This window comes from Condylura cristata, unplaced genomic scaffold, assembly GCF_000260355.1.
Source record: "Condylura cristata isolate star-nosed mole 26May11 unplaced genomic scaffold, ConCri1.0 scaffold00020, whole genome shotgun sequence".
Classification (NCBI taxonomy): Eukaryota; Metazoa; Chordata; class Mammalia; order Eulipotyphla; family Talpidae; genus Condylura; species Condylura cristata.
The window spans coordinates 15,848,671-15,867,191 of record NW_004567121.1 but is presented as its reverse complement, the minus strand read 5'-3'; the positions used below and the strand labels follow the sequence as shown (position 1 = coordinate 15,867,191).

Genomic DNA, 18,521 nt, shown 5'->3' with positions numbered 1-18,521 from the left:
CATTTTTTTTTAAAGATTTATTTATTTATTCGTACAGAACTGGGGTACAGGGCAGAGATGCGGAGGGTGAGAGGATTCACCAGAGACAGAGTGGGGAGCAGAACAGTCAGATCGACGAAGTACACTGCTGAGGGGAGCAGTGGGCGGGCCAGGAGAGGTCTGCCACACCATGTGGTCGCCTCCGGGGCAGGCGGGGATTGAACTCATGCTGAAGTGGCTTTAGCTTCTCAGTGCTGTGCTTTAACCGCTGAGCCATCAGGGAGGGTCCAAATTTAGCATTTTTAATAGTGGGAAAGCAGACATTATGTATCTCTTGATACTATGTGTCTCCTGAGAGTGCAACAAAAAGCTCATTTCAATTTAAGAAGATATAACAGAAGAGTAAACCTAAAGGAAATCAAAGAAGGGAAATCAATGTTTCAATAAAATTGGTAGCAAAGAAACTACAAAGAATCAACAAAAACCTGGCTCTTCACCATGTCTAAAAAAAGAAACACAGTTGGGCCCTCTTTGGTGGCCAACCAGTTAAAGCACAGCATTGTGAGGCTGAAGCCACTGCAGCATCAGTTTGATCCTCACCCAGGGAGGTGAACCACATGGTGTGGCAGACCTTTCCTGACCTACCCGCTGCTCCTATGCAATATATTTCAGTCAGTCTGTCTGTTCTGTTCCTTACTCTGTCTCAGGTGAATCCTCTCATGCCCCCAACTCTGGCCTGTACCCTAGTTCTTGTATACATAAATAAATAAAAGAAAGAAAGAAAGAAAGAAAGAAAGAGAGCAAAACTGATCAAGGAAAAAGAGACAAAGATAGCAGGAATGAAAAAGTTGGCATAGTTATAGAGTTAATGAAGATATCTTTATGCCAACACACTTGAAAGCATAGATAAAATGGAAAAAATTGAATTACCAAAATTGATTTATAATATACAGATACTATATAAATCAATATATACTAAACTACTCAACTACTAAAGAAACTAAGTTGGTAAGTGTTCCTTTCTTAAGAGACACCAAACTCATATGCTTTCACAGTTAGCTTTCTTGAATCTTCAAGTAACAGATAATCTTCTCATATGCCATTTGTTTAAAAAACCAATGTATATTTTTAAAAGCACAAAACAATGAGAATAATAATTTAAAACCCTATGCAATCAAGTAGGATTTAGCTTAAGAATAAAAGGATGGTTGATTTCAGAAAATTCCATCAATGTAACCTAACACAAAGTGAGTAGATAAATCTTAAAGTCAATTAATGCAGAAAAAATACATAGTAACACACTTACTTTTGAAAATGATAAAACTTTATTAGGAATAGAGAGGAACTTCCTTAACTTTATTAGGAATAGAGAGGAACTTCCTTAACTTTATTAGGAATAGAGAGGAACTTCCTTAACTTTATTAGGAATAGAGAGGAACTTCTTTAACTTGATAAATGGTCTCTATGTTGTTTCACACAGGATCACACTAAATTAATTAAACTACTTGATACAGTCATGAAATCATATGATCTTATTTAGCATTTACAAAATACTCCAAAAACATTCTACTTATATGCACTTCTATATGCCTTTTGTTTCTAAAAAGTGATTGTTACATGAAGGAAAGTAACAGCTTTTCATGGCCCCAGTTGCCAATTCCTCTCACCCCTTGTTCACTTGAGCTCACTAAGATTTTTGCCCTTCTCATTCTCAGTCTCAAGGTCACTGATGATCTCCACATAGCCAACTACAGTAAGATAACTCATACTGCTTGACCTAAATCAGCAAGACACATCACTGCCTCCTCCTAACCATACTTTTCTTGTGTGGCTTGTGGGGCACTTCACTCTCATTGTTACCCCATTCCGTTGGCCCTTCCTACTGTCTCTTTGGGTTGGTTCTTCCTTAAGTCCCTGGCTTTTCCCATAAACAGGTGCTGTCCCATTTCTTTATTTATAGCCTGCACTAATCCCTTTGGTCATTTCCTGTATGATCATCACCTTAAAACCTGGTAGTTATAAGCTGGGGACTCCCAAATTTCTATTTCAATCCTGAACATTCTTTTGAACAGTTTAACCTATGTATTTAACTGACTACTCAACATTTCTACTTGGATGTCTAATAGATGGTTAAAACATGTCCAGAACCAAACTTCCAATCTCCCCATGTACTCTTTGTGTGGGACAATCCTGTTCTTTGGACAGCCTCTCCTATTCTCATATGTTGGCCTGTCTTTTCTTAAATTAATTGGCATAAAAAGGTCTTTAAGCAAATACTTTTTTCTATGCATCTTTTAAAAATAATTAACTGGTCCCTGCCTGGTGGCGCAGCGGGTTAAAGCACAGCACAAAGAAGCTTAAGCCACTTCCGCATGAGTTCGATTCCCGCCTGCCCCGGAGGAGATCCACATGGCGCGGCAGACCTCTCCTGACCCGCCCGCTGCTCCCCTCAGCAGTGGATCTGCCTGTTCTGCACCCCACTCTATCTCTAGTGAATCTTCTCACCCTCTGCATCTCTGACCTGTACCCCAATTCTGTACTAATAAATAAATCTTTAAAAAAAATAATTAACTGATTAGTTTTCTTACATCTCTATTAATTTTTGCTTAGTATTTTGATTTCTCCCCTCAGACATAGTCTCCGTGATTCTCCAGCCACCAGAGCACCCACAATGCATCACCAATCCCTTCCCTCTCTTGTTTTGCCCTTCCCCCCACCCCCATCTCTCAGATCTATGGTCATCTAAGAAAATAGATTTTATTTTGCCTATAGATACTAATTCTTTTTCTAATTTACTGCAGTCATAATCAGAGCAAACAAAGCATTCAGAGCTGAATGAAAGAAAGTGCATTTTTGTCTACAGGTCTCTTCACAGCTTTCCCAGGTCCCAAGGATCGGAAAGGACAGACACCACTTTTAGATCCTATCACACCTCACAGAAAGAATGGGTGCCAAAAAGCAGGGCCACTTTATCAGGTAAAATAATTAGGAAAAGAGTTCCTGAGTCAGGTTAAAGTTTCTAGGTGGCAGGAAAGAGAATTGAAAAGCTGCTTCAGGAACAAATGGACAGGGAAAAATAGCCTCTTATTTAGAACGTGAGCTAATCTCACAGCTGTCATGCTGATGATAATCCCTGTCTTCTATTTATAAGCTAAGACTTAGACAGAAGTCTAAGATGTCAAAATGCCCTAAATACAGTGCAAAATAAAATGATCTAACGGCCTAAATTTGTCTAATAGGTAAGATTTTAAAATTTGTTCTAAAGTGGGATAAAGCTGTGCATGCATATACATAGAAGATAAAAACAAAAGGAAGGCATAAAGGAATTTATGAGTAGAGAAAAAAGTGCTCAATTTGGGTATTATAAAAAGAAAACTAATTTGAAAGATTAAAATGTAGAGTAAAAGCTAGTGATTAAGAGATAAAAATTAAAAGTAAATTGCCCTCCTCCCCCTCCAAAAAAAATACAACAAATAACATGAGTTAAGAGAATAGCAAAAATTAAGCAAAACCATAACTGAGTAGAATAAGATTTAAAAATTGTTTTAAAATAGAAAATGCTGCTTACGTGTCCAACAAATGGATGAACAAAATGTGGTGTATATGCACAAAGGAATATTATTAAGCCATAAAAAGGATTGAAATTCTGATATATACCACAAATGCAAGAAGATGTATGATTCGATTTATATCAGTTATCTAGAATTGGCAAATTCATAGAGATAGAAAGGTAAAGGTTACCAGTGCTCAAGAAAAACAGGAGTGTGGAATTTTTGCTTAATGGGTGCATTTTGGGGAGCTGCTGATGGTTTTAGCCATAGTGATGAGTTGTAGAACATTGTGAATATAATTAATGCCACTGAATTATACACTGAAAAATTATTAAAATATCTACCTTTATGTTATGCGTATTTTACCACAATAAAATACAAGGAACCCAAAATAGAGTAACAGAAAAATCAGTATGTACCAAGTAAAAGAAGAAATGAAAAGATTAATAAAATATGGTAAAAATATTGTAAAAGTATCATCTCCAAATAATTTAAGAAACCTAAGGAATATAGCAAGTACCAGGTAGGGAAGGTATATCAGAGAGACACCTCAAATAAGTAGGGGGAACTCAGAATTTAATTTATCATCCTAACCATGATACATTTGCGAGGAAGGGGACACTGTTAGTAATTACCCAGGGACAACAGATGTGCACTGGGACTGTCCCAGGCAAAATGAAGTGTGGTCACTCTACATCTGAGTTCTCCAGGACCAGCTCACGCCCATTGCTTGGGATCTGGCCAAAGTACCATGCCCAAAAGCATTTTTCTGAAGAGCCTCAGTGATCAAAATCCAAGTCCTTTTAAAATTGTTTTTACATAAAAGTAACATCTAGTGCTTTACTGAAGTTTACTGATGTGGGATTCATTAAAAAGCAATTAGCATATTCTTAGCTTTTAGTAAGAGCTAATATGATATTTTAGAAAGCTGAATTATACTCTGCATTACACTGGAAGGCACACTAAGAACTCCTAAAGGTGAATCAATTTTTATAAATACATTGTAATATATTACATTAGAGTTCTGTAAATATATATGGTTATTTGTTTTATACTATTATTTAACTAGAAAATTGGCATAAACATTTTAAAAAATAAACGACAATTATGAGAAATTTAGTAACTCATATCCTATCCATTCTTTATTTTTAAACTTAAATTATCCTTAATGACTTATAAATAGGTTAACTTAAATAGTCCATACCTTACACGAGAAGCTCCGACTTGGGATGTTTCTTGCTAACTCTGATATCTTGGCCTTATTCTGCAGATACTTTGTTAGGTGATATTTTTTCAACTTTATTCTATTGTAATAATGGTCAGCGAAGTTACAGTGATTCACATGCTGTTTCTGCATGCATTTCCCAAGGTGAGGAATACTATATTTGAAAGCTTGGAGAAATAATTTGCTCTTCTGCTGCATGATATAAGTCCCTGGTTATTCTCCCTTTGGGGAAGCCAGCATATAGGTATGGTTCTATAATAGTGGGTTCTCAGAGCATCAAAGATTCAAAGTTCTTATCCCTCCCCGTCAGGACTATGAACCCTTCAGGTTATGTGTTACCGAACAGACAGTTGATAACTCAGGTTAAAGCATTTGAAAACTTGTACAAGTTAGTTTCCTTTAAATGTTACTTCTTGACAGATGTGACTTAAATGTCTCATTTGTAAAGTTAATCTTATCAGCCTCAAATTATGCCGCACTGATTCTGGTACACATAAGGGCAAACTAAAAAAAAAAAACAAAAAACAAAAAACAAAAAGAAGACACATACAAAACAAACACAAACAAAAAATGTAAATAAGTACACAGACTTTATGGGAATATCTCAGGAACTCTCAGGGTTTTAAAAGGCAAAATGGCTTTGATTATACATATTTCAGAACGTATCTTTAAATCTTTGGTTTATCAATGGAGGATAAAGTGGAAAAGTCTACTTAAAAGAGGTGGAGGAGGGAGATTAATATTTAAGTGCTTGCTACGTGCCAGATACTTTTGTAAACGTTAATAATTTAAATTTCACAAGGAACTGATAGAGTAGCTATTATTATGTTCATTTTACAGGTAAGCAAACTGAGGTTTTGGAAGGTGTAACTAATTGCCACTGTCACTCAGAACAGTTAAGTAGTAGAAAAAAAGTCCAGATTTTGTTCCAAATCTTGGTAATAATGACAACTGGACTTTACAGCTATTAACCTATTAAGTAAGGTTAGTATGTAGTTAAGGCAGGTCTTGACTCCAGCACTTACTACTCATCACATTGTTTGCCTCAGTTTCTTCATATGCAAAACAGATAATGGGACCATTTGGCTTTGTGGTTAAGGATGAATTTATGAGACAATTTATGTTAAGATCTTAGTAGGGCCAGGCACGTAGTAACCACTCAATAAATGGTGATTTCTATGAGTAAGATAGGGAAAATCAGGGCATGTTGCACATTGTTGTTGAATTTATCAATAAAATGCCCCACCGGGATCAAACAAAACTGCGTCAGATTTTCCATATATCTGCTCCGTTACAATGCCTCTCTCCCCCACCCCATCTCTTTTTATGTCAGAGCAAGATAACGGGAGCGAGTAGTGGATCCGTAGCCGCCACACACATTCACTCACTGACTCACACACTGCTCAATCAAATGTTCAGAAAAACAGGGGAGTGCAAGGGCGTAAATCACTCCATCCATGGCGGCAGCCTCAGGCCCCCACCTTTCATTTTCAGAGCGAAGATAGTATGCAAGGCTAAGGGTGGGGGTGGGGTAAATGAATGGGAGATCCTGGGAGAATCTATTCGTTTTCTCAGTGCAACTATCTACTCCAGGGATGAAGCGATCCGAAGGCAAGAGGGACTGCCAGGTAGTGAGGAACCACGTTCAAAAGCGAGGACTAGGGGACTGAAGGGTGTCAGGGTGGGAGAGGAAAGAGACAAGGGAAGATAACCCTAGCACACCCTTCCATACGTACGCGAGTCCTGCTCTGGACACCGAGACCAAGGGCGGCAGGCCGGAGAAACTGAAGCTCTCAGAAGGAGCACAGAAGTCACCCCAGTCGAGTCCAGCCGAAGAGTGCGTTCTCGCAGCCTGCAGAACCACAACCTATCCCCAGCCGCCTCTAGCTGGTTTGCAGCACGCCAGTCTACGTAACCCCAACCTAACACGAGCACAAAGCCGATTTCGCCATATTTGTTGTGGTCAAGAATGGATTCTTTTTTTCTTTTTCTTCTAACTATTTACCCTCCATAAGTTTACGGCTTTTGAGCCTTTGCTCATATTTTGAACTACAGATGAAACAGGAGAGAAGAGGGCAAAAAGGGGCGGCGATCATTGATTTTACTTGGCACTATACCCCTGCAGTTTGCCCTTACTCAAAATGGCCACCAGCAAAATGGTGCAGTGACGCGAGGAGCGTTGCCCTGGTTGCTAAGGAGACGCAAATACCGGAAATGCGGAAATCGGGGAGGGCTCACGTCAGGGAAGCGGGAGGGAGGCCCGGCGTCACAGGTCCTGGTAGGGAAAAAGTACTAAGGTCCTAGCTGGGGAGAGCTGTGGCGCGGCAGACTGTGGTATGGGCGACTTTAAAGGGATGGAGTCGCCTGTAGCGGATGCGGGAGCCAGCGAGACCGAGCGAGGTGTGGACGCCGACCCTGCAAGTTGCGGTGTCGCTCGGGAGCCCACTGTCTCGGCGCCCTTGGGAGTCGCTCGGTGGAAGCTCCTGCGACAGGTAAGGGGCAGCCCACGCGTCTCACCTTCGCCCTGGCCACTCCCCTCGCAGCTCCCGCGCGCCGGACCGGCAGCCCCTCTTCCCTGGCAGCTCGGGTAGTTCCCTCTCGGTTTTGCCGGGAGCCACGTGAAAAGCGCCCCCTTGCTTCGTGCGACCGTCCCACCGAAAGGGAGGTTTCAGATGAGGTTGGGCGGGGAGGGGACAGTCGAGGCTGAGCTCCTAGGAAACTCAAATCGACGTAAAAGATGCCCTTCTAGGCATTTGTCTGCAACTGGAACTTTCCCTCTCGCTGGCCACATAGGGACCGCCACGCCCCAACCTGTTCTATGCTTCATTCTTGTTTTTAGTTTACTTTTTCAGGTTTCTTTTTCTAGCTCCTTGCCTGATTCTAGCTCTAAGTCCGGCCCTAAAGAGTTTCTTGGAAATCTGCAAGTTGCTTGCTTTTCTTGGAGTGAGAAGCGACCGGCGACTTGCTCAGCGTCGGTGGTGGACTAGTCCGGGTGTGCTGATTTTTTTAGTGCCGGCTTTTTGTAGCACTTGGTAGTTGCTGTTGTTGTTGGTAACTTCACTCGCGTGCAGATTTGACAGATTCTTGAGTTGACATCACTGACCCGCTTTCCAAACTGCTTGAAGTGAAATGTGTTAATTGTTTTACACGCAGTTGTTGTGCCTCTGCCAGAGGTGTCCTGCTGAAAACTTCACTCAAGGCACTTTCCATTTCTGTTATGTTTCCTGTAGTATTTCGAGAATAACTTCCCACCTCCTGCCAAATTACTTGAGGCTGAGCTTTTAGTGTTTAGTGGTGACTTTGTAATTGTCTGGAGTCACCTGCTCATGACAGCCTTCCAGTGTAGTCATGGCAATTTATTAGAGTTAAATAAGATAATTTGTCTATGCAGTTGTATTGAAAGTCTTTCCTGAGTGTTAATGACCTGTTTTTGCAGTTAAATTTGCCAATGCCTTATGGGATAATAAAATGCTTGTCTTCAAAAACCATTATAGGAACTGTAGTGAAATAAGCGTAGGTTAAAATTGAATTAGTAGAATGTTAACTTAGGGCTTTATCAAACTGTACAGATAGACATGACTGTTCAAAGACCTGACTTCAGTGACTTTTGGTGTTGTAAAGGTCCAGGTGACTAGAGCTTTTGTTCATTCTGATTTGCTAACATAGAGATCAGAATGAAGTCAGCTTTCAAAAATGGCTGCTGTTTGAACTCCCCACTTTTTGACATTTAATGTTTTAGTATGCGATGTGCCCTTTGCTTAGTATTTTTATCTTCTCTACTTAATGATATGGTTCATCCTTCAGTCCTCATTTCAGTCTCCTCTTCTGGGAAGCCTGTAATACCTGGGTTAGACCTTCTGTTTACTCTGGTGTAGACCTCTTAATAATACTGTTTTATAATCATTAGATCAAGATTTGTTTTTCTCATTAGAATGAGAATTCTGGGAAAAGAGACTCCTCCCCACCTCACCCCCCCCCCAAAAAAAAAACCAAGATATTATCTTACACTGTTATACTAACTACTTTTCGGTGGAAGAAGCTACAGGTTATTTTCTTGTTCTTTAATTAAATATGAGCTAGGCACATGCTTTGGTCCACACCCTCCTTCCATCTATTACTGTATATATGACTTGGTACAAAGAAATGAAAGGATTAAGTTGTTAAATGGTGCTTTGATGAGGTGCTTACTTTTTTTTTTTTGAGAAAGAAACCATATTCCACAATGTCAACAAACACCCTTATACCCCCTCACTCTCATCCCCTCTACCTCCTACCTTCTTTGCTTCTGGTAACTTCAGTTTGGCTATCAATGTGCACTAGTTTAGTTTTATTTTACTTTGTCATTTCTTTTGCTGTGTTTCCTTATATTGCTCACTTGTGTAAAATCATCCAGTATTTGTCTTTATCTCTCTGGTTAACATCACATAATCCCTTTAAGATTCTTCCATTTTGCTGCACATGGCAGGATTTCATCTTCCCTGATAGCTAAATAATAGCCATTGTGTGTGTACCTATGCACCACATCTACTCCAGTCATCTCTCAGTGGGCACTTAAGTTGCTTCCACATCTTAGCTATTACAAATAATGTCACAATAAACATTTTGGAATATATAATTTTTTGAGTTGTTTCATGTTCTTCAAATAGAGGCCTATTGACTTTCATTGAGTAATCGAATTGCTTTGTTGCTACTGTGAATATGGGATTTACCAATCATAAAAACCTGTTCTAGTATTATGCATGTAGTGATTTTTTATCTTAGTGACGTATGGTATCATTACCTTGACACCAGCTTTACAATAATTCTTACCAGCAAAAGTTGTAGAAATGTAATTAATATATTTTCTTTTTTCCCCTTCAAATCTCATGTTTGTGCGTCTCATTGTCAAAACCAAAATCACATCTGAACTCCTGGCTACTAGGAAATTCTGGGAAATGAAACTTCTAGTTCTCTGGATTTATAATTTGGGAAGGTATTATGTTAGTAAAGGAAGTTGTAATAGATGTTTAATGCCAGCCACCCATTTTTCACCAAGCAGTAGTATAAAGGTCTGGCTTTGGAGTCAGATTGCCTGGATTTGCCTCATACTCGCTCTTTGACCTCGAGAAAATAAAGTTTGCCTCCGTTTCTTCTTTCACATAATGAATATCTACAACATAGGGTTACTTGAGGATGATATGAAGACTATGGTAACATTTTTCATTCTTTCTTAGACTTCTTGGGTAATTGGCTGGTGAGCAATCAAGACCTGGAGTTTCTTTGTTGCGATATTTTTATTTATCACTCTATTTTAAAAACAGTTTTGAAATATCCTGACTTTCTGTTTCTTCTTGTATTAACTTTGATATTTGTGTTTATCTAAAGGTTACTTATGTATGTGTTTTTCATCTCTAGTCAATTTTTTACTGAAGAAATTGGGACTTTTTCCATCATATGAATTTTGCTGATTGCACTTGATTTAATTTAATGTGTTCTCTATTCCTTATGTTTTTTACTAGTGGGTAGCTACAGAGAGGCTTAATCAAATTCGTATCTGATGTATGTTTTGTTTGATTGGTTAAGGGGATGTGGTGCATACTGTCATTAATAATAATAGTGATATCTGGTTATTTCTTGATGACGAATGCATAAGGCAGTTGAATAATGGTGACATTTTAATTCTGTCATTCCTTATTCATTACATGAGATACTACTATTAAGAGAAACTTAACCTCATCTTCTATTTGGATACTTTTAGTTATAGTTCATATAGGAAAAACAGGTAAATATTTAATTCTTTTGCATTTACTAGTTTTTTTTTTTTTTTTTAAAGATTTACTTTATTTTTGCATACAGAACTGGGGTACAGGCCAGAGGCTCAGGGGCGGCGAGAGGCCTCACCAGAGACAGAGTGGGGAACAGAACAGGCAGATCGACGAAGTACACTGCTGAGGGGAGCAGCGGGCGGGTCAGAGAGGTCTGCCACGCCATGTGGTCACCTCCAGGGCAGGCGGGACTTGAACTCATGCAGAAGCGGCTTTAGAGTCTCAGTGCTGTGCTTTAACCCGCTGCGCCACCAGGGAGGGCCGCATTTGCTAGTTTTTAAATACAATAATTGTGTCATTGGACAAGCGGAGGGCACCCTCCAGCAACACAGGCAGATTAGCTGGGAGGGAACAAAACTGTCCACTGCTCACCCACTGGGATTTGGAGGGGTGGACCAGAGATGACCTGCACCCAAGCCAGGGAAAGTTCTCTTGAGAACTTCTGCTCAGGACTGGACGGAGGACTCCACAGACACCAGTGAGGGCAGGCCAGGACTCAGCATTTACTAACTAGCAAAAAGCGAGGAGTGCGAACTCCAGGAAGACCTCTGGGCATGGGAGAGATTCCCTGAGGTGCCAGGGCAAGGGGGCCGTATAGGTTAGGAATGGGGTTTGAGAACAAAGAAATTAAACTTTGTTGGCTGAGAAAGCAGGAGAGTGGACGTGGCTGAAGCCCACTGTGGCTAGTTGCTGCTAGTGTGAGCGCCCAGCAGCTGAATCCGCTGCAGCTGGGTCATGCAGGGCTCGTGGGTCTCCACGTGGCCATCCCAAGAAGTCTGTGTGCTGGTAGCACCCGTGTGAACTAGTCTGGCCTCAAGGCCTGTGACTCCCTTTTTCTCTGGGGTTGTTAACTCCCTTTTACTCATAGTAGCTAACTTGATAAGCTGTGGAAAGAAGCTCAGAGATAGGCTGACAAAGAGCCAAGGAAAGTTATGGAGCAAGTGTCTGGGTCTAGCATCATCAAGTTTCTTGTACCTCTTGTTTACCGGCCCATGGGAACAGCAGAATTTTGTCCTTGGGTCCTGTTCTGTCCTTGTCCGGGTGCCCTTTCTGTCTTAGTTGATTTTCTAGCATCTTTCAATGAATGATTAAAAAAATACCATTGTGAACTAAATGTGTCTCACTTCTGTTAACATTTATTACACTTGATAATGCTCACACTGTCTCATCTTTGGCCAATGGATACTATGCAAATTGGCTCCTTAATTCTTCTTATGACTTTCTTGTTCTTTTGCGTGCAGGGTATTCCAGGCTCATATGGTACAATTTCTTTTACTTCTCCAAAGGAGCTTGACTTTGAATAGAAAGTGGCACTTAGAGACTGCAGTCTAGGCATGAACACCTGAGTAGCATTTGGTCATAATTTCTAGACCTTTTCGGCAGTCAGATGTAGGAAATATATGGAAAGTAAAATAAGTTTATATTACGCCTTATTCAGGTTTAGAGCTACAGAGTTTTTGTATAATTTTATTGAACTCCTTTCACCTACCTTAAAACCAGTTTCCATTGACACCAACAAAATTACTCATTTGGTTTTTTTTGTTTTAAAACACACAAACACATACATATAAGGGTTTGAAATAACATACCTGCCCCTGCCTAGGTGTTCATTATTTACCCCTTAACTTCACGAGCTGTTAAAGGTGCTCAACTATTTTCTTTTTAAAGCAAAATGAGATGTTTAATTAAAAAAAATTATGATTGATTTATGAATACATAATGAAAATTGCCAGGCACTTACATTTTGTTTTCTTTGCAATGACTCAAAATTTCAGAAGCAGAAAATAAATTATTAATGCCACATATTAGATAGAAATGATTAAACAATATTTAGATACCTTTTTTTTTTTAAAGATTTATTTATGTATGCATATAGAACTGGGGTACAGGCCAGAGATGCAGGAGGGTGAGAGGCCTCACCAGAGACAGAGTGGGGAGCAGAACAGGCTGACTGACAAGTACACTGCTGAGGGGAGCAGCGGACAGGTCAGGGGAGGTCTGCCGCGCCATGTGGGTCACCTCCGGGGCAGGCGGCAGGCGGGGATCGAACTCAGGCGGAAGTGGCTTTAGCTTTCCAGTGCTGTGCTTTAACCCGCTGCGCCACCAGGGAGGGCCCTAGATACCTTATTTTTAACCAGTTTCAAGATACATTAATGCTAATTGAAACGCGTATGCAGCACTATATAGCGAGGACTTTCCTAAGTTCTCTTCTTTTTCTTTTTAACTGACAAGTGTCCCCACAAGATCAGTGCTTGTTGCTAATGCATTTCTCACCTTTAAGTTTATCTCCCCTTTGTGCTATTGGTAAATCTTCACTCTCTTCATTGCTTTCTGATGCCTTCTAATAGTGTTTTTAAAATACTCTGTCCATCTTTTTTACTGTGCTCAGTGAGATGTTAGTCTGAATTCTCTAACCTGCCATTATGGGAATGAAAAACCCCTTTACCTTTGAACTACTAACTTTATATAATATGACCACAGTTTTTGGTTTTATTTCAAAGGTTCTGAAGCAAAAACACCTGGATGATTGTCTGCGAAACATATCTGTAAGAAGATTTGAATCATTTAATCTGTTTTCGGTCACAGATGCCAAAAAAAGGGAAGCTGAAGAGGAAGTTGGTGCATGGGTCCAATATACAAGTGTCTTCTATCCTGAATACAGTATTTCTTTAAGGTAAACAATTTCTAGTTGAGATTTTTTTTTAACTATTTTTCCTTTATAGAAGAAAAGTAATCCAGTAGAATCGCATTACCAGTCTGTTGAGTTTGCAGGCAGTCTTTATCAGAAGTTAAGTTTTGCAACTTTGTGTTAGGAAATTCTGCTGCTTTAGCTGGGTCTTGCTATATTCTCAGAACTAAAGAAAAAAAATTCTCAGGAATGTAGTGGCATTTGAGGATAAAGTGGGTTGCGAATCAAAGGGTTCATTTAGCCATTCTGTCATAGCATTTGATCATGACAAAAAGCCAAGTTCTTTTTGAGGCAAAGAAAGCTGAAAGTGAAAATAGAATTTTTCTAAACTAAGCTTCAAGTAGTAGTTATTTGAAAAATCAAACTTTGGTATTTTTCCCATTCATGTTTTGTCACTTTCAGAACAGAATCTTAAGAATAGGAGGAGAAAATTCAGCTGAAAACACTGGTATTGTGAGAAACATACAGGCTATTCTGGCTTTAAAAGTCGGTAAAAAAGAGACAAGAGAGTTTCAAACTGAAGCAACAAGATACCATTTTTACTGAATTTTCTCCCACTGTTACAGCCTAGCATGTTGCAATATTACTGTAGGTGTTTGATTTTATGAAATCTTCCTTTTTTGACAAGGTTTCACATTTTGAAAGGGAGGGAGGAGCACATTTACAGTGACTGTAAGAAGAGCAAAAAACATTTTAAGTGGAACTGTGTCGGAGGTTTAGGTGAGACTAGGAATCATTTTAAGGAAAAAAGTTTTCACAAAGGATGTCTATTTATAGTGTGTGTTTCTAGAACTATTTTAGTTTAAAAATCTAAGCTTTAAAAGACACATAATAGCTAAAAAATTGAGATTTGGATAAAAATTGACTAAAGTAGGTAAGGAAGAACAATTAGGATCTGGTTTTATAATACTACTTTATTGAACATTCCAAGTAGAAGATAAAAACTTGGGGATTTGTGAGGCTTGCCTATACATTCATTGTGAGATTCTAATCAGAATCAGCTGCCTCTCATTCTGATAGTGATAATACTTTAGTTCTTAGTTCGGCAGGAAAGGAAAATGTATTCAGTGCTTATTATGTGCCAGGTACAGAGTAAGGTGCTTTGTATTTTAAGTTATGCAGTCCTCAGAGAACTCTGCAAAGCAGGAATAAAGATAATTAAACAATTTAAAGATTAAACATCTGTGAGAAAACTAAAGAAAAGGAGAAACAGCAATCCAGTAAGGTTCTGTAGATATAAGTTCTAAAACTTCTACATCCATTGGTGATAAGAGACAATAAGAGTAAAAAGTATCAAGAATAATTGCTGACATCTTCAAGGCCATTTTAAGGGTTAGCTGGAGAGAATGTAAAATCTTCTGCTCTTGGGAGCTTTCAAAAGAAGACAAGGGTGGAAATGACCTTCCCATAGCAGGAGCCACAGGCTAAAAACTAAATTGAGTCTCCTCTTCAGTGGTAGGGCTCTTGGTGATATATCTGCTTTTGTAAAAATATATCATTGAAGTCTAATTTATGGAGAGAAGACATCTTAGTCACAATACCTGTCAAGACTTTTCCTCTTTTCTCATATGAGTGTCTTCCACATTAGTAGTGCAAAAAATAGCAATAGCTTAAAGAAAGTTAACATTATGTTGAAATTCATCCATATCGTAGCATGTATCAGTATTTCACCCCTTTGTATGAACAAATAATATTCCATTTTATGTATAATACTACATTTTGTTTATCCATTCACCAGTTGATGGGCATTTAGGTTGTTTTCATGTCTTAATTGTTATGAATGATACTACAGTAAACATTCATGTGTAACTTTTTGTGTGAAAATGTAAATTTTTAATTCTCTTAGTTATGTATCTAAGAGTGAAATTACTAGTACATGTGGTAACTCTTTGTTTAATTTTTTGAAGGATAATTAAGTTGTTCTCATAGTAACTGTACCATTTTATATTCCAACCAGGAATGTATGAGGGTTTCAGTTTTTTTTCATGCTTGCCAGTATTGGTTATTTTTCTATTCTTGTTATTAATTATAGTTAGTCTAGTAGGTGTGAATTGTATAGGATTTGAGCTCTACTCTTCTAATGATGAATAATATGTTCCATCTTTTTATGTGCTCATTGGCTGCTTCTTTGGCGATATATCTCTGTTTAAGTCCTTTGCTCATTTTTAAGTGGGTTCTTTGTCTTTGTTTTTGAATTGTGTATTACATGTATTCTGGATACTAGGTTCATCTGAGATTTGTGAGTTGCAAATATTTTCTCTCATCTTCTGGGATATCATTACTTTTTAGTTAGGGTCCTTGGAAACAAACATTTTTAATTTTGATGAAGTTGAACTTTCTAATTTTCTTTTTACTGTTTGTGTTTTGGCATATATCTAGAGCTAGCTTACTTTTTACTTCTAGTTTCAACCTTTTGAGACCATTAGGATTCAAATTTTTCATATAATATTTTTTCCTCCCTCCTCAAATAGTTATCTTCCCCAATGGCACAATCATTACATGGAGGTCAGTCTGGGCAAACTCAGGGATTCTCAATATAAAGATAATGTTAGACACGTATGGAAAAAAATGATTTGGTTTGCGAAGACAACACTGGTTACTGGCAATTTTCTTTTCCATCTTTATTGAGATATAATTGTAGGGTATACATATATTCAGTTGATGCAATTAAATGTTGTAAAATGACTATCACCATAGAATTAGCTAACACCTCTATTGTATCACATACTTACCATTTCTTTTCTGTGGTGAGAACATTTAAGGTGGTTATTTTTAACTAAAAACATGGGAAACAGGGCTCTCCCTTGTGGTGCAATGGGTTAAAGCACACCACTGTGAACATAGTGATCCACAGCCATTTCAGCATGAGTTTGATTCCTAGTCGGAGGGGTGACCCACATGGCATGGCAAACCTCTCCTGACCCACCTGCTGCTCCCCTCAGCAGTGTATTTCAGAATGTCTGCTTGTTCTGCTCTCCACTCTGTCTCTGGTAAATCCTCTCACCTTTCACATCTCTGGCGGAGTTCTTAGATGCATAAATAATTAAATAAATCTTTAAAAAAGATAAAAGCATGGGAAACAAGCTAATGCTATGAAGTTTAGGACAGAAAAGAAGTCAATTTTTTTTTTTTTTTAGATTTATTTATTTATGCTACAGTACTGGAGTACAGGCCGGAGGTGTGGTGGGTGGGAGGATTTACCAGAGATAGCGTGGGCAGCAGCACAGGCAGATTGACAAAGTACACTGCTGAGGGAGCAGCAGGTGGGTCAGAAAAGGTCTCCCGCGATATGTGGGTCACCTCCCTGGCTGGGGATCCAACTCGTGCTGCAGTGGCTTTGGATAGCTTCATAATGCAGTGTTTTAACATGTTGCGCCACCAGGGAGAGCCAGAAGTCAATTTTTTTATACCCTGACTATGTTGACAAAAAATTTTTGTTGTTAGATAATGTAATTATGAGTATAATGTTAAGATTTGAGTTCGATATGGTCTCTTCTTTGTAGGTATTACTATTCATTTGAATATGTTATTGAGGTAGCATATAAGGTAAATCGTTGAAAGATTAAGGGTAGATGCGATCTTATGGAGTTGACACTGAAGAAAGCAGGTGACTTAATGAACAAAGAATAGTCCTAGTGTTTGGACAGTAAAAGGGAAATGAGAGCTAAATGGAATCTTGCTATTTTGTGCTCATGACATTTTTCCTTTTTTTCATGCTATTGAATACTATGATTGTTGACAAGACATGAGATGCCATGTTGACATGAGATACCATGTTATAAGATTTCTAGACATTTTCGGTAATTGATTTTCATATTTGTCACTTAGAAGTATTGGGTTAATTTTACTGTTTCCCCACCATCTTCTCTACTTAAAAATGACATAGAGTACATTTTCTGTTTCTTGGTTTCAAGAAATAATGCTTTCAAAAAGAGACAAGTTCTGCTTTAGTGTAACCGAAAAATAACACTTTTTATTTTGAATGCTTTAAACATGCATTTTATTTCAATTATCCCAGTCTGTTTTTAAGAAATATTTCATTTTGCAAAATGCATGCATCCTTTTTCTACTCCAGTCTCAGATTTCATTTGAAATGTTTATTTCATCATGCATTGAGAGGGACAGTGTGTGTGCATGTATACACATGTGCATGTGTACATATAAAAGAAACAGAAAGAGAGAAGGAGAGGGAGAGATGAAAGGATGTCTTTATTAAAACAAAGCCATGATACAATTTAATTTTTAAGACTTATTCTAAGGAAATATTCAGAAATGGGCTCAATGATAGTTCTACAAGGATATTCATTGTAGGACTATACATAATGATACAAATCTGGGCATAATCTAAAAGTCCAACTAAGTTGTTTTTTCAGGATATTATGTTATAAGTAATCATTCTTTGAATTCCTGCATGTTACAGGAGAATACTTGAAGTGGGAAACCATTTGTAACACCTTAAATATAAAAGCACAAATTGCAGAACAGTAAGACAATGTCCTCTCAGTTATTTAGCGACAGGTAAGTGAGCATGGAATAAAATTTTGGAGGCTGTGTTTCAAAATATTAACTGTGGTTTTCTTTATAATGAGATCATTAGTATTTTTTCTTGAAGGAAACATATTTTGCTTTTATATTTAAGTAAAAGATTTTTTAGGTCTTTCTTGTATTGCTGATCATGTAATAGTTTCCCCTTGCAATTCCTTGTTAAATACTTCACTCTTTCCCTCTTGCTCACATGTATATGTAGCTTTCCATGTTAGATAAATAACCTCTATCTAGAATCTTGTCCGTCTGGAGAAGAACTTAGATGCATTGTGTTATGATGAAGATTTGATTTGTGGTATTAATTTCATTTTTTTAGCTGATGATACCGTTGAACCCAGTGCTTATTAGGCCACTGATGATTGCAGATAACATGCTGCAATCTCACTTAGTCTATCAGAGAACTGAGCCTGTCTGGTAAAATAAGTTGTTTTTCTGAAAATGTTTTTATAATTCCATGCATATTCTTACAGTGTTCGTTTGTTAGGTCTCCCCCCAAATGCCATGGATTGGGTGTTTAAAATAATAAGTTAATTTTTTCATAGTTTTAGGTTCAGAAATCTGAGATTGAGGGGTACAGGTTCGGTTTCCCTGGAGGCCTCCCCAGGCAGGCCTCTCTTGCCTTTCAAGTGGTTGTTCCTCTGTGCACTCCCACTCTTTCCCTGTGCCCTAATCTCCTTTTTCATAGACGCCAGGCATATGGGATTGGAGCCCACCCAGATTTTAACTTA

General features: G+C 38.4%; 2 protein-coding genes across 3 annotated transcripts in view; one reads left to right on the top strand and one right to left on the bottom strand.

Moving 5' to 3' along the window:
* The window catches only part of PREPL (prolyl endopeptidase-like), a 28,080-nt gene extending 21,436 nt beyond the window's left edge, over nt 1–6,644 (bottom strand). The window contains exon 1 of one of the 2 annotated variants that reach the window (XM_012727503.1): nt 6,492–6,644. Coding sequence is in view for 1 of the 2 variants with exons in the window: in XM_004686238.2 (XP_004686295.1) it covers nt 4,735–4,953 (219 nt within the window). In the remaining variant the exon portion in view is untranslated. Of the gene's footprint in view, nt 1–4,734; nt 4,986–6,491 lie in introns of those variants that run through there. The other variant, XM_004686238.2, reaches the window with a different exon arrangement.
* A 399-nt stretch (nt 6,645–7,043) lies between these two features.
* The window catches only part of CAMKMT (calmodulin-lysine N-methyltransferase), a 299,509-nt gene continuing 288,031 nt past the window's right edge, over nt 7,044–18,521 (top strand). Inside the window, exons 1-2 of the mRNA XM_004686026.2 lie at nt 7,044–7,247; nt 13,061–13,233. Coding sequence (XP_004686083.2) covers nt 7,092–7,247; nt 13,061–13,233 — 329 coding nt within the window. The 5' untranslated portion in view covers nt 7,044–7,091. The remainder of the gene's footprint in view (nt 7,248–13,060; nt 13,234–18,521) is intronic.